At 33.6% G+C, this 19,316-nt stretch overlaps 2 protein-coding genes across 2 annotated transcripts in view; both read left to right on the top strand.

Moving 5' to 3' along the window:
• Positions 1 to 1,702: 1,702 nt before the first annotated feature.
• Positions 1,703 to 5,643, top strand: LOC109061298 (collagen alpha-2(VI) chain-like). Its single transcript, XM_019078428.2, has 5 exons — positions 1,703 to 1,873; positions 2,928 to 3,023; positions 3,106 to 3,334; positions 3,449 to 3,471; positions 3,547 to 5,643. Exons 1-5 carry the CDS (start codon positions 1,851 to 1,853, stop codon positions 4,355 to 4,357), a joined length of 1,182 nt encoding a protein of 393 aa, XP_018933973.2. The 5' UTR covers positions 1,703 to 1,850; the 3' UTR covers positions 4,358 to 5,643.
• A 1,537-nt stretch (positions 5,644 to 7,180) lies between these two features.
• LOC109080730 (WD repeat-containing protein 7) overlaps positions 7,181 to 19,316 on the top strand; it is a 109,365-nt gene continuing 97,229 nt past the window's right edge. The window contains 9 exon segments of the mRNA XM_042747827.1: positions 7,181 to 7,337; positions 11,178 to 11,349; positions 11,490 to 11,605; positions 11,716 to 11,794; positions 12,323 to 12,497; positions 13,533 to 13,609; positions 13,741 to 13,860; positions 13,936 to 14,081; positions 15,548 to 15,650. Coding sequence (XP_042603761.1) covers positions 11,191 to 11,349; positions 11,490 to 11,605; positions 11,716 to 11,794; positions 12,323 to 12,497; positions 13,533 to 13,609; positions 13,741 to 13,860; positions 13,936 to 14,081; positions 15,548 to 15,650 — 975 coding nt within the window. The 5' untranslated portion in view covers positions 7,181 to 7,337; positions 11,178 to 11,190.

Here is a 19,316-nt window from a genome sequence, read left to right as displayed (position 1 = left end):
ATGTTTTACAGGAACTCGGCCTTCGTTTCATCAGTTTTGTTTTCAAGGAAAGCTTTGCTTTCATTTTCAGAACTTCAGAAAACTGGTTTAAAGTTATGTTTACACGTCTCTATGTGTGAGTCCCATAAATGTGGACAGCAATGAGGTCTGCTTATTGATATGCATATGTATTTATTAACTCATTCACAGTATTAGTGATCAGAGAGCTAATGAACGATAAATGGTTCTGATATGACGATAATAAGCATGACTTACACCATTTATTTTATTTTCATGATTATTTACATTTTTTCAAATATAATTTACAGTGTAATAAATCAAATCAGAACACAGAAACATTAAGGCACTATTTGTAACAGGCAAATGAGGACTGACAAATGTAAAGATGTGATTCATAGCAGCTGATCTGTGTAAATATTTCTTTTCCTCCCACACCTACATCACCTCCAGTACCTGCCACTCCAAGAATGAGGGGAATCAAGAAACAAGCTCCAAACAGCCATGAATCATTGCTCTGAATGATGAGTGCACTACTATCAGGTGGATTCTGATTGTGTTGAACAGTGTTGTCATTGTTCGTCAACTGAAAAAAAGTGGATTATCTGTATCGTTTTTATTCTAGTTGTTGAGTGACTCTGCTATGCTTATAAATTAGAAAGGTTATTAACACTTAATCATTATTGTTTTCATTATAGCTGTCAACCTTGATGTGAACGGACCTTTACTCGAGGTTTGAATAGCAAATTATCATTGGATAACATACATGCATATCTGTTCCTCATGGAAAGTGCCAAACATTATTTGGTTCCCCAAAGAACATTTTAAACAACTGTTTTCCACAATAAAGACCCTTTTGTGCAATGGAAAGTTTCCATGCATGTTGAACCACCAGTGCCACTAAAGAACCTTTATTTTCAAGAGTGTATGACTTCTGAAGACTTTCAGACATGAGTCATACAGATTACTTTTATGGTGCTTTTTATAATTTTTGGAGCATCCTTAATCAAAAAGATCTCTTGTGATTGGTCTAATTGAGTTATTGTGAATTAACATCTAAAGAATAATAATAATAATAAACAGGGCAATATTATGGCCTATAAAGATTTAGACTACTATTAGATTTAGTATTATTAATTATTTTAATTAAAGTTTTACGGTGATCTCTAAACTGTTGAAATAATGAATCTTGTGTTGAAACAAAAAGGTTAACATGCATCATGAGACTGAGAGGATCCATCCAATCTACATTCACCATACAAATCAAAAAAAAAAGAATCAAACACATCACTCAATATATAATCTCATCCCACCCCAATATAAATAAAGACAAAACACACCTGATGTTTTAGCACCTTATCTGATGTTTTAGCTCATATCTTGCCTCAAATCCTGTATGTGCATTTCTGCTGTGGATGTGAAACTTAAAACCTAAAAGTGTAGCTGTAATCTAAGACCAATTTGGACTTTTAAAATGGCATCTGAACCTTTTACTGAGGTGGACTTCACTTGTCCTGTGTGCTTTGACTTCTTCATAAATCCTGTTGTTTTGAACTGCAGTCACAGCATCTGTTCAGACTGCATCCAGGCGTTTTGGGAAAGTAAAGGAATCAGGGAATGTCCCATGTGCAGAGAAATATCGACAGTGAATGATCCTCCGTTAAATCTGGCTTTGAAGAACCTGTGTGAGACCTTCCAGCAGGAGCGAAGTCAAAGACCTTCCTCAGGAGCCGAAGCCGTCTGCAGCGCTCACAAAGAGAAGCTGAAGCTCTTCTGTCTGGATGATCAGCAGGCCGTGTGTTTGGTGTGTCGAGACTCCAAACTACACACCGACCACAGCTTCTGTCCCATAGATGAAGCCGTGCACAATAACAAGGTCAGTAAACTGATTTTACTGATTAAACCAGTAGACCTCAGTTTCACAGTGACAAATACATAACATTTCAAATGTGTATATTTTGAGGTTTATGTATACACACAGAAGAATGAATGAGTGGATGTTTTTGTTTGTTGAATGAGCTGAAACCAAGCTGTTGATTTGGAAGCACACTAATGCATTTGCTAATGTCTTCATGTCTTTTATCATCTCATTGTTTTCAAACTTAAATCTACGGAAGCTCATTTTAGCCTCTGAATGAAAAATAAAACAAAGCAAGTGTGACTTTTTTTCTCACAATTCTTTTCACAATTGAGTGAAATTCACAATTCTGACAGAAAAAGCAGCAATTCTGTAAAAAAAAAAATGAGAATTGAAAAAAGAAAAAAGTCAGAATAAGGAGATGTAAACTCACAGTTGTGAGAACAAAAAGCAAGAATTGTGAGATAAAAAGCACAGTTGTTTTATTTTTTTATTCGTTGGCAGAAACAGGCTTGCATGCATCAGATCTATGAATCTGATCAAAACATTTTTACTGAATTGTGGTTGTGTTATAATTTACAGGGAGTGGTTGGAGTTAGTTTGCTCAATTAGGCATTGAACAGGTGTCACAGGTTTCATTCATTTTCAGCCCTCCCTCCCTCCATCCCTCCAAACACATTCCCTCCATTGTGATATCAAATAAAAGAGAAACAATACAATCAATCAATAAAACAGAAGAGCGAGACACTATTTCTCTGTTGTTTTGGTATCACTGTACAATAAGTTTTATTAGTTAACATTAGTTAACCAATTCAGTTAACAATGAACTAAGAATGAGCAATACTTCTACAGCATTTATTAATCTAAGTGTTATTTTAAACATTTACTAATGCATTGTTAAAATTAAAAGTTGTGTTAGTTAACATTATAATGCATTGCAAATTAACACAGTGGTATTTTCATGAACTTACATTAACAAAGATTAATAAATACTGTAATATATTGTTCATTCATGTTATTTAATACATTAACTAACATTAACTAATGGTACCTTACTGTTGCTTCCTTTCAGGAGAAACTCAAAGCTGTACTGGAACACTTACGGGAGAAGATGGGAATATTTGACAATTTTAAACAGACGTTGGATCAGACTGCTGACATTAACAAGGTTGGAAATAAACAGTGTGATTTAAGTACTTCTGGATGTTATAGATCTAGTTTGGCTATTATAACCTGCTGTTAATTTTCAGATTCAAACTGAAGAAGCAGAGGAGAAGATCAAGAAGGAGTTTGAGGAACTTCGTGAGATTCTACGCAATGAAGAAGTGGCCAATAACAGTACTGCAAGAGGAAGAGAAGCAGAAGAGTCAGATGATAAAGGAGAAGACCTGGAAGACCAGCAAACAGATCGTATCTCTCAAATGTGCAATCAGAGACGTCGAGGAGCAGATGAAAGCTGAAGATGATTCATTCCTGCAGGTGCCAGTCAGCGCTCATCTACAGAAGTCCAGTGTTAATTATCAAGACAGATGCAAACACATGAATGTCCTTTTCAGAAATTAAAAAATGTTTTTTTTCTTTTTGTCTTTACAGAACTTTAAGGGCACATTGCAGAGGTTTGTTGTGTTTCCTGTTTCTCTTGTGAATTCTCTGGCTCCTCTCTGATTCCTGAAGGTTTTCGTTTGTTCCAGAGCTCAGTGCAGCCTGCCAGATCCGGGGAATGTTTCCGATTTGCTGATCAATACCCAAGAATACCTGAGTGACCTGAGGCTCACTGTGCTACAGAAGATTGACAGCTCCGGGGAGGACCCCAGTGCAAGAGGGGCCCACAATAGCAGACGGGGCCACAGTTCCAGAGGGGGGCCCAGTGTCAGGGGGGACCCCACTTCCAGAGGGGGGTTCAAGGGGGACCCCACTTCCAGAGGAGGCCAAAATTTCAGAGGGGACCCCAGCGTCAGGGGGGGCCACAATTTTAAGGAGGACCCCAATAACAGAGGGGACTCCAGTTTCAGGGGGGACGCGAGTTTTAAGGAGGACCCAAATTCCAGAGGGGGACACAATTTCAAAAGGGGGCAAAACCCTAGAGGGGACACCAGTTTCAGGGGGGGCCACAATTTTAAGGAGGACCACAGTAACAGAGGGGACCCCAGTTTCAGGGGGGGCCACAATTTTAAGGAGGACCACAGTAACAGAGGGGACCCCAGTTTTAGGGGGAGGCATAATTTTAAGGAGGATCACAGTAACAGAGGGGACCCCAGTTTCAGGGGGGGCCACAATTTTAAGGTGGACCACAGTAACAGAGGGGACCCCAGTTTTAAGGAGGACCCCAGTTTCAGGGGAGGTCACAATTTTAGGGGAAACTCCAATTTTCGAGGGGATCACAGGGGCCACAGTACTGGGGGAGCAAATAGATTCAGAGGGGGCCGGAGTTACAGAGGGGACTTTAATAGCGAGGGGGCCAAAGCTCCAGAGGGTGCGGAGGAGTTCCAGGGGAGCCCCTGAGGGGGACAAGTTAAGCTTAGCCAGCTATACCCTCCACCAGCAATAAAACTATTCAAATAAGTAAAAATATGTTGCATTCTGAAAATTGCAAATGCAAGAATTTGAATTTATTGAAAGTTGCAGAGTAAACTGCACTGAAGAAAACTGCTAGTAAATTTGACAAATAATTACAAAGAAAGGGGAAGTAAGAGTGGATTGAACATGACATTTTGAAGTAGAACGACTGTAGTTTTTTTTTCTTTAACTAAGTACTCTAGTTTATTTTTATAGTGGCGCACAGATATTATGCATAGAGGTTAGACAGTTTATTATTTCCTCACGAGTTTATTGAATCGGTGATGGACAGTTTGTTGACAGCAGACAAAGGCTTAATGGCGGTGAATGGAATTACCATTCACACAGAACACAGAATAGAAGTATAGAAAGATACTTCTATTATTAACTTAATTTGAATGAATCTACTTTTTTTTTTTTTTTTTTACTATATTAAGATATCATCCGATTTTCATCATTAATTTTTTTTGCACAGTGAAAGCAGAGACAGAGGCATCAAGGTTTTTTAAGAGTATATACAGCCATATAAATCAGCTTTATTTTTTTCCATTTTAATGGATTCTGTTTAATGCTTGAATTACATTTTAGCAATAAAAACATGTCTAATTAACTGAAATATAAGGAAGGAAAGAATTGGAAGGTATTCATCTTATTAGAAGCAGTGTACCGTGGAAATGACTTTGAAACTGATATTTTAAGGTAAAAAAATTACATTTAGTTACTTTAACAACAGTTTATTAGAAGTTTAACAAAAATGAATTTTTTAAACATTTTTTTTCTTTACTTAAGTTTACTTAAACTTAAAAAAAGCATGTCTAATCAAATTAGTTTATAAAACATTTGTTTTATAATTAAGAATATAATGACATTTTTGCAATAATAGAGGCATATGAAATCTTTTATTTTTTTCAGAAACTATGTGTTGTCTTTTAATGTGTCTGAATTTATGATTTAATACAAATTTATTGTCAAAAACAGCAGTAATCAAATTAAGGCATAAAAAAAATTCCTTTCAATCTTTTTAAAATGTCATCAAATTAAAATAAAAAAATTACTTTTATTTTTGGCAATCAAAGTTCTGCACAAAAAAGTTTTACTGTTTAATCAAAAACATGGATGAAAAATTGTGATATTTGTGACCCTGGAGCACAAAAGCAGTCTTAAGTCTCTGGGGTATATTTGTAGCAGTAGCCAAAAATACATTGTATAGGTCAAAATTATAGATTTTTCTTTTAAGCCAAAAATCATTAGGATATTAAGTAAAGATCATGTTCCATGAAGATATTTTGTAAATTTTCTACAGTAAATATATCAAAACTTAATTTTTGATTAGTAATATGCATTGCTAAGAACTTCATTTGGACAACTTTAAAGATGATTTCACCTACAGATTTTTTTTTTTTTTTTTTTTTTGCATCCTCAGATTCCAGATTTTCAAATAGTTGTATCCCAGCCAAATATTGTCCTCCTAACAAACCATACATCAATGCAAAGCTCATTTATTATTATTTAGCTTTCAGATGATGTATAAATCTCAAATTGCAAAAATTGACCCTTATGACTAGTTTTGTGCTCCAGGGTCACATTTATTAAAATAATTATTTTATTTTATTTTAAATGTAATAATTTTAGTACTTTATATGATTTTTAACACATTTTTCATATTTTAAATATGCAAGACACAGTGCACTGGAATGGAAAATAACTGTTAACAATAATACGTTTATAACACTTTGTTTTAGATCTTGATGAACGAGAAAAGCAGCAAGATGCTGAAAAATCTAAGAAAAAGCATAACGGTCACAGACCATCTGTAGCAGGTTTATATAAAATAAGCTCTCATTTATACTACTACTTTAAATCCTACTTGGAAAAAAAAGATCAGGAGCTTTTGAAAACTTGTCATTTATACTCATATACTCATAAACATGACATTATTACTAAAAAGTTATTTTTTTTCATGTCAAATCTGTTATTACTTCAATTTAAAGAGTAGGCTTTGTTTTTAGGTTTAGCCTTTATTCTTCATCTTCATCTTAGTTATAACGTTCTCATGATAATCTGTGACATTAATCAAGCTTTGATGTATTTTGGGTGTTTCATAAAATTGATAACATTGTTCTTTGATATGGAAACATACTATAGCTATATTAATTAACTTAGGATGTGGTTCTGTCATAAATTCTTCTTTTAACTGTCATTCTTCAATAAATGTTAATATGATAATTTGTGACAATAATCAAGTTTAAATGTAATTTGGGTGTTTTGTATCATTTATAACATTATTCTATAATGAAAACATTAGTCAGCTATATTAAAACTATATAACTATTATTCAATTCTGTTAGAAATTTTAAAAAAGCAAAATAATACAAACAATAATCACACACATTTTTGAACAATGATCAGCTACATTTTTGTTTATTTTTAATTTTTTTTTTTTATTATTGCAGAACTTTTCACCTCATTTCACATTTTAAACTCTCTCTGGCAACTATCTAATGTTATAAAGTGTTCGTTGTTTTTCATGTTGTTTAAAAAAATAATAATGAAAAAATCATGCAGTTAAGATCATTTATATATATATAAATATAAATATAAAAAAAAACATATAATAATAAATATATAAAGATCAAACTGATATAGACTAGATGTGTATTCTGATTTAAATATATTAGAATAGTTACATTATTATTATTATAATAAACAGCAGCCTATGATAGATGTATGGAGACAATCATCTCATTAAAGGCAGACAGTGGGGGGCGGTAGAGGCCGTGGCGGTGACGTCACCGCGTGACGTAATGACGCACGAGCGTGCCCCCGTCAGCTGATCAGTTAGCCGCTGCGGAATTAACGCGCGTCGCTGCGATATTTTCATAAAATCAACGACAGAGCGAATATGAGACGATAGAGAGCGGCTCCGGTGAGTAAAACACATCGACGTTTAATCTGTCACGCGACCGGGCACCGATAGAGCCGCGCTGTCACATTATAATGATGATAAACACACAGATGCACGGGACAGAGGTCAATATACACACGATATACACACACACACTGACATCATCCACAGCCAACAAACACACACTAACACTAACATGTATATCACACACAGACATATACACATAATATACACCTATATTATACACTTCTACGTCTACACACAGCAGATGCATGAACACTACACACATATGGCATTTTTGCAGTTTAAAGGGTCCAGAAAGGTGATTTTCAATCCAAATAAGAGCATTTCTGGTGAATGATGTCAACTGTTGAAGCTCAGACATGAATATGAGACAGTTTCTTTATAATAGAGTAATTTCTGTAACAGTAATAATTGTTTGGAAACCAGCCATTTTCAGCCCTGCATCATTGATTCATGCACTATTTTATTTTATTTTTAGGCCCGGACACAATCTTCATACGTGTTAAACAGGGCTGATGCTGTATTTTATGGGTGGCATTTAAGCATAAATTAAATGAAATAAACAAACATCAAAGTGAGGAATTTTGTGCATTCAATTTCAGTTTATATTTACAAATGTTTAGAATAGATCTGGTCAAAGTGAGTGATTCTGTTATGGGTTTAGCAGCTGTTAATGCTGTATAATGCTTTAACCCCTTAACTGTCACCGTCCCACCTGTGGGACGCTTGGCACTCTTTTTTGTTGTTGTCCTTTTTCTCTGTAAAATCTTTTAGTAATCATCATAAATTATATATCATGAAATCGGACATTGCGTTACCATGGAAATGGTACTTTAAAATCTTATGGCGGTCTCCTCCCCCTTAGTGGGCGGCGTCAAGTGTCATATTACAAAATGCATTACGGTCTTTTAGAATCAAAACTTTTTATAATCTTGGCAACAAACATTTCATTGGAAAGGTCTGAGTCTCAGGATTCCATATTTGTTGGTTATTTTGAGTATTGAAGTAAAATTGACAGACAAATCTAGGGAAAAATTAATTAAACAAAATTCAAAGGAGTTTTGATGGCCCCCAGTGGCTGTTTTGGTATAGACTCCCTAAATAAAATCTCACAGAAACCTCAATTTTTTTTCATATCAACTTCAAATTTGGAACATAACTTATTTTTAGACACAAGGCTTTTCATTTTATACCAGTTTTAGAGTAAAACCTGTTATGTAAAATATTTATAATAAATAAAATAAATATGCACATTTTATTTACAGTACATTTAAACTTCTATAACTTTTTGATACTTTAATTTTTTGCTAATTTTTGCTAAAATCTGCTAATTTTCTTCTTTAAAAAGAGACCAACCATAGGTCTATATTCCAAAGTGTTCATAAAATACAACAATTTAAGTTTGGATAGTGCACTTTAATGCCTATTTTAAAAAATGGGGGGTGACAGTTAATAGCAGGTTGTTGGATATACATAATAATATAGAGCCATTATAGCAATTAACATATGTGCTAAATTGAATCATGTTGAAACAATGCCTCTTTTACATGCTTATAATCTATATACCAAGGCCTATGCATAATGTTGTGTATATAGGTATGCAGGTAGGATCAGCTGTTGCTTTCTATTTGTTTTTGTTTTTTTACTTTTTACTTTTTTTTGTGCACAAGGCAGCAGGCCTTGATATTAATGCCACTTATGTGTCAGATTGCATTGAGGAAGTTGATTCGAAGATCAATTTGGCTTTGTTTCTCTGGCTCATGGTCATCGTTTATAGGTTTTATAATCGACTTAGCACTGCATTACACACTTAGCAGCAGTTTGTTTTATTTTGCCAAGGATATTGCCTTTTATTAAAGGTGTTATTTGATTGCGTATGACTGGTGATCTGTTAAAATGTAACCAAAACAGATGCTTTATGTACAGATTTCACTTCTGTTAAATTCTCTTTATGTTTTAAGCGTTACTGTGGCTCAATCACATATCATTTAAAAAAAAAAAAACAAAATGTAATTCGTTCTATATAGAAGCAACAGCTAAATCAAAAAAAAATAAAAAATGTTAGCCTGATTGCACTGTTAGTCGGTTTGGATAGAAGCGTCTGCTAAATGCATAAATGTAAAATGTAAATGTAAGCGGCTGATATTTCACATATTCTTGTTCTGGTAATGTCTGCTGACTTTCAGAGAGCTCGGTGGATCTGTGTCTGTCTGTACGGATGAACGCTCATTGATTGCTCTGAAAGGGTTTGGTTTGGTTTGGTTCGTCTGCTGTTGTGTTGTGAGTGTCTGTCAGACCGAGAGAGACGGCAGAGCTTATTGTTTCTAAATCAGCAGAGGAATCTTTCAGGATGAAGCTGGTTCATTTAGTGAACATTAAACGAGTGTTTCGCAGACTCAGGTTTAATCTGAGGAGACATAACCATGTCAGGTAAAGTCTGTTTGCTTTCTGCATTTCTTTCCTCTGTGTGTGTGTTTGAATAGTTTTGATGGATTTAAAGTCATGTGTTTTTAATAATCTGCATTGTTTATAGCAAAACAAATGAATGAGCGATTGTTGAATTCTGACAATTTTGGAAAATCAAGTAGTGTTGTGTCTTATCATTTATTTTATGTTTTTTAAACAAAAGATCTTGGATTTCAATTATGGTTTAATAATCAGGTTTCTCTTTCATAACACATTGAAACACAAGCTCGCAGCAATGGTTAACGTTAAAAGCGTGATTTGTGGTGTTTTATTGGACTTGCGCTTACAGAAGTGTTCAATCATTGATGTCCGTTTATCTGTGCGTTACGTAACGAGCACAGAGTCGATCTCAATTCTGCTTCAGTTCCGTCCGAGAGTGATTTTAATTACCAATTCAGTTTATAATTGTGCTGCACTTATAATATCAGACGCTGAAGCCTTCATCAGATTAAAGAGTTTGAACTTAACCACTTCTGCATGTTGTTTTAAGGGATGGATATTGATTTTGATTGATTTTGTTGTCAGTTTGAGGCTGATCTATGATGTTTGTCAGTCATGGTGCTCTCATTTGCTCCAGTTTGAAATGTGCTCTCTGTTCTTTCATGTATTCTGTGCATGTAGAGTATTTGTGTATACTGTAGTGTACACGTTATAGTGTGCATTTTGTGTACTGCAGGAATAGTAGAGTATGAGTATTATGCTACTAGTGTGTTACTCCGAACATCTCACAGTCAATAATCATAATATTCTGAATCTGTTATGAATGAAAGGTTTTAAATATGCCGAATTGGTCACGTTTTGTTTATTTGTATATTAATTTTTTAGGGTGAAGAATTACCAGTATAATAATTTTAGGTAAGGTTTCCTTGACCATAAAGCATATTTTATTTGAACAATTATATAAATAAATGGTTTTACTCAAGAATTTAATTCATGGGCATTTCTAAAAGCTTCTCCTGGGAAAATATATAATATAAAGAAATAAAGAGTTATATAATATAAATTAAATTAATTAATTAATATATATATTATATATATATATATATATATATATAGTAGTTGTAAGGAAAATATTGTTAAATTTTTTAATATTTTTTTTTATTTCTACTACAAAAAATATTTGTTTCTGATACGGTGTTTAAATAAATAAATAAATAAATAAATAATATTTATTTAATAAACTGTGATTCTTTAGAAAAAATGTATTATGTATAATTATATACAGTATATAAAAATAAATATATTCCTTTCCCAGGTCTTTTTTTGTTCATCTAGGCCAGTTATTCCACTTCCTCATTTTTGTGTTTGTGGAATTTCCAACAATGCATTGTGTCTGATTACTGTTTTCTTTTGTCGTCTCTCTCTTCTCAGTATCGCAGAGAACATGTCAGGAAACAGTCTGGTATTACCCATAGTTCTGTGGGGCCGCAATGCGCCCACTCACTGCATCTCCAGCCTGCTGGTGATGGACGATCTGGCCACCATCATCACCGGCTGCCATGATGGACAGATCTGCATCTGGGACATGACCCCAGAGCTGGAGGTGAGAGGTCACGGCGAGGTCACACATGGCTTGTTTTTATTTAAAGGGACAGTGCACTTAAAAAATGAACATTTTGTCATCATTTATGACTGACTATCTTCCACTGTTTGATGAGTTTCTGTGTGTGTCTGTGTGTTTAGATCAATCCTCGTGCTCTGCTGTTCGGACACACGGCTTCTGTCACCTGTCTGTCCAAGGCCAGCGCAGGAAGTGACAAACAATACCTCGTCTCCCAAAGAAAGGCGAGAGAGAGATAGTATCAATGCACTCCCTAATTAAATAAAGAAATAAGAAAGAAATCAGTTCATTACAGAGAAATGTGTGTTTCTGCACTGTCAGCTGTGACATCTTTTATGTGTGTCACAGGGAAATGTGTTTATGGGACGTCAATGATGGACGCTGTATTGAGTTCACCAAACTGGCCTGTGCACACACTGGAATACAGGTAACACACACACACACACACACAACACACACACACACACACCGATTAACTAAAACATAAACATACAAACAAAATAATACCAACAAAAAAAAACCAAATAACAATTTTTTTTTTTTTTTTTTATTCCAACATAATATATAAAAAAAATTAATATATTATTTATATGGACCATGTATTTAAAAAAAAAATAATATTTATACTACAATATAATATAATTTAATATAATTTAATATATAAAAATAATATATAAAAAAAATTAATATATTATTTATATGCAAACCACACGTCTAAGAGAAATGTTTTCGCAATTTAAGAATTAATAAAAAATAAAACATAATTCATTTATGAATCAACTTAAAGAATCATTTATTTAAAAATATGTATATTTATTTAAAATATTATAAATACTAAAGACTAATGCAAACCATGTCTTTCTAAAATAAATTCTTACATTTTTAGATTTAAGAGAAAATAAAACATTGAATTTATTTATGAATCATTTTTCATAAAACTGTCTCTCTTGTACAGTTTTATCAGTTCAACATCGGCACACAGAGGGAGGGCCGTCTTCTGTGTCATGGACATTACCCAGAAATCCTTGTTGTGGATGCTACCAGTCTAGAGGTTCTCTACTCGCTCGTGTCCAAGATTTCGCCTGACTGGATCAGTTCCATGAGCATCATTCGCTCGCACCGCACGCAAGGTAACCGCTGCTGTTTTGACGTGAGAATGTGATGCATTTCAGGATTATAGGAGCTCATGTCTGTTTATGACATCTGTGACGTACTGTCGATAACCACTAACAATAATTCCATCTCATTTTATAACAAGAAAGGGGAATGTGCACAGATAATGTACTCGGTGAAGTTCTAAATGTTTATAATAATAATGCACGTATAGTTTTGGTCTTAAATGTCATTAAATTTTAAACTGCCAAAAAAAACTAAATCATTGCACACTTTAAGCTACTAGCAAATGGCCATAAAATTAAAATCTAGCAACTAAATTCTTTAAATTACAAATTAAGAACACATTTACAAATTTAAATTAATTTTTAAATATAAAATGCCCTATTTACACTTTATTTACTTTATTAGGAAATGCATAAATAAAGAGAATGTGATTTTTTTTTTTTTTTTTTTTTTTTTTTTTTTTTTTTTTTTTTTTTTATTATTTCAGTTTTGGTGCCCATAGACATTATTCTAGTCTATCGAGTATACGACATCATAGTTTTCAAATTAAATATCTATACCCAAAGAAACAAAATATCTATACTCAAAGCAACAAAAAAAATCACATCACACATAAAAAAAATAAACTAAAATAAACACACAAAAGAATCACACATCTGCATATTAGAAAACCAAAGTCATTGCAAAACTTGGAAAGCACAGCTGCCAAAAATTATATGAAATCAAATACCCATTTAAAAACACACTTAATTCAAAATTATTTATATGGTAACATATCGATATAAAGTGAGGATATAGGTTGGAGGAATTGGGTCTGTCATTACACATTCATTTCTAAATAGAACTAATAAAAATTACTTAAATTACACATTTAAAAGTATCATAGTTTTGGAGTCCATAGAGATTCAATTTGAGAATAAACAGAAATAATCCTTTAACTACTACTACCCATAAGAGAATAAACAGAAATAATCCTTTAACTACTACTACCCATAATGACTCTCAGTCAGTGTTCTCACCAGTTAAGGTGTGTCTGTGTATTTCAGAGGACACCGTGGTGGCTGTGTCTGTCACTGGGATTCTTAAGGTGTGGATCATCACCGCTGACGTCAGCAGGATGCAGGTGAACAGTTCAGCTCAACCGTACATGTCAATAAACACATGTTCTGGACAGAAGCCCCGTGCAGATGGACAGAATGTGTGCGTCATAGAGTGTGTCCTGCTGGAGAATGAAAGAGTGTGTGTTTCCTGCAGGATCTGGACCCTGTTTTTGAGGAAGAGTCGAAGCCCATCTACTGTCAGGGCTGCCAGAGCATCTCGTTCTGCACGTTCACACAGCTCTCGCTGCTGGTGGTGTGTTCGAAGTACTGGAGGGTGAGTGTGTGCGATTATGAGTTTGTGATGTTGTGCTTCACATTATGGTTTGAGTTATACTGGTCTGTGCTGCAGGTGTTTGATGCGGGTGATTTCTCCCTGCTGTGTTCGGTCCCGAGCGAGAACAATCAGTCGTGGGTTGGAGGAGAATTCATCGCTGCTGATAAAGTCATAATCTGGACTGAAGATGGTTGCAGCTACATTTACAAACTGCCGGCCAGGTAATGCAACACATGCTACTACAGCTGCACAATTCATCGAAATAAATCCAAAATCCTGATATGGCTTAGTGCAATTATTTCATTGCACAAGATCTGTGTTTGTTTGCATGCATGCAGCTCATGATCCAGTTTTTTTTTTTTTTAGTGTTGTTTCACAGTAAATGCTGCTCCGCACAAAATTGAGTTTGGGTCACTTATAACGTGCATTTACAAAATGCAGCATTTACAGAATGCAACATGGCTAACCATCTTCCCAAGCTTTTTTAAAAACACTTATCATTTTTAAATACATTTAAAATAAAATTTATCATCAGATAAATTGGCAATTACATTTTTTTTACTTAGATTGTGCAGCACACACAAAAAAACACACAAACTATCAAGAAATATCCACATATCTAATAACAGCAGATTAATAATAAAGAGCCTGTGACTTTTATTAATGTATTATTTATTTTATATGTAAATTTCATTTAAATGTAACAATACTGCACTTACTATATATGACTTTTAGATATAAATATAACTTAGTGAAGAGAATGTTTGTTTTATTGATTTGTTTTATATCTAAAATAGATCTCTTCAATTAATCGAAAAACAGTTTGGACTATCAAAAACGACTATTGCGCCACATTAAGCCCCCTTTCCAGCGCTGCGATTTCATTCATCCATAAAAGCCCAATTTCACGTGCTAATCACTAAAATCATATAACAATATTAGATTTCTTAAATGTTTTTAAAAGCATGAAATAGAACTTGCGATGTGTTAGAAGTATATTAGATTTCTTAATGTTTTTAAAAGCATGAAATAGAACTTGCGATGTGTCCTCAAGAAGATTTCTGTGCATGCACTCAGAATCTGAACAGAACACGGAAATATAATAACGCAAAAATGTGTTAAAATGCGGCGCTTAGTGATTATTCACGTAAACCCTCGTCAGTCATGTAATAAATGAACGTAAAGAGTTGAGAATAAAAAAATACACATGCAAGGGTAAATTGGATCCGTGCAGCTCTTAAAGTGACAGCAGCCTAATATTCCTGCTGCCGACTGTGTGCTTAGTATTAATCAAACAACAAAAGACAGAGAAAATCACCCGCTGCTCTTGACTGAATTACTTTTGTAGCTTTAATAAGAAACAAAGAAAGTTAAATCCTTACAGTGAAGACTATGCTGTTTTATTTTACATTTGATTATTAATTTCTGTAGTAGGCTGTTAACTGCTTGAGACTTGCATAAAAAAACCTTAAAGCACAGTTTGTTTCATTTGTATCTTTTTATTCTATTGTATTTGCCCTTTGCTTTTTTATTACTGACAGTTTAATTATTTTCAAACATTTTAAGAACTTTTATGTTTGTTTGTTACTAATAGTTACCTGATACTTTGCTGTGGTCTTGAGAATTGTGAAATTTGGCCGGTCTCTACAATGTAGATGTCCTGTGTGTGTGTGTGTGTGTGTTTCAGCTGTCTCCCAGCGAGCGAACACTTCCGCAGCAATGTGGGGAAGAAGACGGAGGGTTCGATCCCTCCTCTGGTGTACAGTATAGCGGACCGCGCCGACAAACAGGTCAGAGACACGCACACATGAGGAAACAACTATACACTCACTTGTGCTTTACAAACTTTGTCTGTTTATTCTTGGCCTTCAGATTCAGTCAGGTTTAGAAAGTGGACGTTATAGATGTCTTGAGAGGATCAAAAGAACAAGTTATTACGTAGTAATCAGCCAATCATAGAGCATTAAATGTCCTGTGTGTTTAAGTTCAGTTTCTTTATAAAAACACTGCTGGTCAAAAGTTTGAGGTTGGTGAGATTTTGGATGTTGTTGAAAGAAGTCTCTTCTGCTCACCAAGGCTGTATTTATTTGATGATAAAATACAGTAAAATTGTGAAATATTATTATAGTGCAAAACAGCTGTTTTGTGTGTGATTCTCTGTTAAAATGTAATTTATTTCTGTGATGTGCAGCTGTATTTTCAGCATCATTACTCCAGTCTTCAGTGTCACATGATCTTCAGAAATCATTCTAATATGATGATTTGCTGCTCAAGAAACATTTCTGATTATTATCAATGTTGAAAACAGTTGTGCTCCACAATATTGCAATGTTGCATTTTTTTTTTTAGGATCTACAGAAAATCAGAAAGTTCAAAAGAACAGAACTTAATTAACATTATCAATGTCATTAACATCACCAATGTCCAAACCATCACTCCCTTTCAATACAAAATTACCTAAACATTATTAAACTAAAAAAAAACCCAAACTGTAACCAAAAAAAAAACATTTTCCACAAAAAATAATGTGCATCAATGATCTGAAACATTTCTTGATGAATGATCTCTGAAGATCATGTGACACTGAAGACTGCAGTTATGATGCTGAAAATTCAGCTGCACATCACAGAAATAAATTACAGTTTAATGTATATTAAAATAGAAAGCAGTCATTATAAATAGTAAAAATATTTCACAAATTTTACTGTATTTTTCTTCAAATAAATGCATCCTCGGTGAGCAGATGAGACTTTATTATTAAATTAATTCAATTTTTCAAAGTTGCAAACCAGTTTACAGAAAATGTAACTTTCTTTTTTAAAGTTTCTACATTATATTTAGTAATAGCCTATCAGTGGTGACTGTCAATTTAATGTCCATATGGCAGAAATGTACAGTAAAATCATGCAGTTAGTTAATGACGTAATCAAACAGACGTAATAATCATATTAACTGTAATTATTAAACTTATAGCAAAATTTGCTAGTTTTGTATGTTAAATTAAATTCAGTTAAATGTTAAAATAATCCCCCAGACTTTTGAGCGGTGGTTTATGTTTTTAGTTTGTGTTTTGTTCTCGTCAGTCTGCTCCTGTGTATGTTTGTGTGTTATCTGTGCCATGTTTGATTTCTGTATGATTTGCTCTCTGTCTGTTGTCGCCCCGGCCCAGCTGGAGGAGGGGTGGGAGGGGCAGTGTGTTGTGGTGCGTCTTCCTGACAGCGCTTGTGATCCGGAGCTCTACACTCCCGAATTGCAATACATCCAGCGGCCTCTAGAGGCACCAGTAAGCCCAACTGACAGCGAGACGCAGGGGCGAGGAAGCCCTCCACGCATAATAATAATATCACACAATATGCAAGATTTCACTTTGACATTATCTATTCAATTATGACATTCGTTAAAGTATCACGTATTTTGCATGTGTGAATGTGATTGGATGTCTTGAGAGCTTCCTGAGGAGTTCCTGCCTCTCTTCTGCTGTCTGTCTGATAGTCACTCACTCTGATTCGCTAAGTCTCATGCTCCTCCCACTAAAAACGACCAATCATTGACCTTCCTCATTGGTCTTCACTCAGTGAAGATGCATGCAAAGTCCCAGAGCTTCCTTACAGTCGCTTGTTTTATTCTGATGCATTCAGTTAATAAAAGGTGATGATTTGGTCTTGATGGAAGCCCGTTTCCACCACGGAATAAAAAAGAAAAAAGCTAATTATGACTTTCTCTGACCTTTTTCTCACAATTGTGAGTTAATATTTCACAATTCTGAATTTTTTTCTCAGAACAGCATGTTTTTTTCTCGCAATTCTGATTTGTGAGAGTTTATATTTTGTAATTCTGACTCCTTTTTTTTTCAGAATTTTTAAATATAAACTCGCAATTAAGACCTTTATTACTTGCAATTCTACATTTTGTCTCACAATTCTGACCTTTTTGTACAGAATTGCGACTTTACATCTCAATTCTGACTTTATAACTCGCAATTGCTTGCTAGAAAGTAAGAATTGTGAGATATAAACTCGCAATTATGAGAAAAAAGTTTAGAAATGCAAGTATATTTCTTAAATTTCTGACTTTATTTTTACCAATTGCTTAATTATATCTAAAAACTAAGTCAGAATTACAAAATATAAACGTGCAATCATGAGAAAAAGGTCTATTCTCACAATTCTGACTTTTTAATGTCAATTCTGAGAAAATTGCAAAAAAATGATATATATATAAAAAACTTTACAACTCGCATTTCTGAGACAAAACCGATGGAAACTCCCAACTGTGAGGAAAAAAGTCACAATCACCTTTTTATTTTTTATTCAGTGGCAGAAAAGGGCTTCCGTAGGTCTTTTTAAGTTCTAAAATGTGATATTATGTGAGCTGTGTGAAGTGTGTGGCTCTCTGGTTGTCTTCGGCTGATCTCTGTGTGTTTTTGGGTGTGTATTCAGCATGTTTTAGCGTGTGGGTTTGGACGTGTGTGTCGTGAGCGTGTGTTTATCAATAAAAGCTCAGCGGTGGAACTTTGCACTGTTCTCAATACAGGATTTAGCTTTGAGAATTCAGAGGACATACATCAGTATTATATGATGCATCGATCAATTAAAAATGATCATCTTTCCACATCAATTCATGCCACTTCAGACACATGACATGGTAGAACACCAAGAGGAATTTTACATTGAAACATCATGTATGAACGGATGTAAAATCTCTTAAAAATCAGTTTTTCACACCAGAATAATTTGCACAGAATCTAATTGTTTTTTTATTTTTTTATTAGTTTTAGCATACTTTTTGTGTCCATGCATATATCACAGTTTATAGCAGCAGTACAGCAGTTTTAAAAATCAAATTAAGTATTACAAATTAAAAAAAGAAACAGCAATCAGTTTAAAAATTATTAGATTAAAAAAAAAAGATTGGGGATGGAAGTTTTTATCCAACAGAAATAAAATCAAAGAATCATTACACAATTTAAAAATACGAACCTAAAATTTATTTATTCGATGGATCATTCCACACTTTAAAATTATTTATATAAGGGATTAAAAAAAAAAAAAAAAAAAATCAATCTTTTACATGGCATAAACCTCCAATTATTATCATCCTCATGCAAGGGACCTAAAATTTATAAGACAACTATATATTTTCATGTAAAACGATTAATTTATACTGTCAAAAATGTATATTATATATATATATATATATTTTTTTTTTATTATAATATAAGATTTTAAGATTTTTATTCTCATTTTTATTTTATTTAATATACTTGTTTTATTATGTATATTTTTTTATCAATAAACAAATTTTAAATTAATTTATTATAATCTAATTTTAATCTATTTTTTTCATTTATTTTAAACAAACACAATATATACACAATTATCAAGTCTTATTTAAAACTAATCATAATTAAACTAATATTTAATCTATTATAATTTATTAGTCTAATCTACTAATTT

The sequence above is a fragment of the Cyprinus carpio genome, chromosome B21 (genome assembly GCF_018340385.1).
Source record: "Cyprinus carpio isolate SPL01 chromosome B21, ASM1834038v1, whole genome shotgun sequence".
NCBI classification, from domain to species: Eukaryota; Metazoa; Chordata; class Actinopteri; order Cypriniformes; family Cyprinidae; genus Cyprinus; species Cyprinus carpio.
Note: the sequence above shows the minus strand (reverse complement) of the source record. Positions and strands in the feature narration are given on the sequence as shown.

Excerpts from the sequence above, each read along its gene's own strand:
- LOC109061298 (XM_019078428.2), top strand. The coding sequence starts at position 1,851 with ATGAAGCCGTGCACAATAACAAG. Across the intron at positions 1,874-2,927 it reads AAGCCGTGCACAATAACAAG|GAGAAACTCAAAGCTGTACT; the intron begins GTCAGTAAACTG and ends GCTTCCTTTCAG. Across the intron at positions 3,335-3,448 it reads AAGATGATTCATTCCTGCAG|AACTTTAAGGGCACATTGCA; the intron begins GTGCCAGTCAGC and ends TTGTCTTTACAG.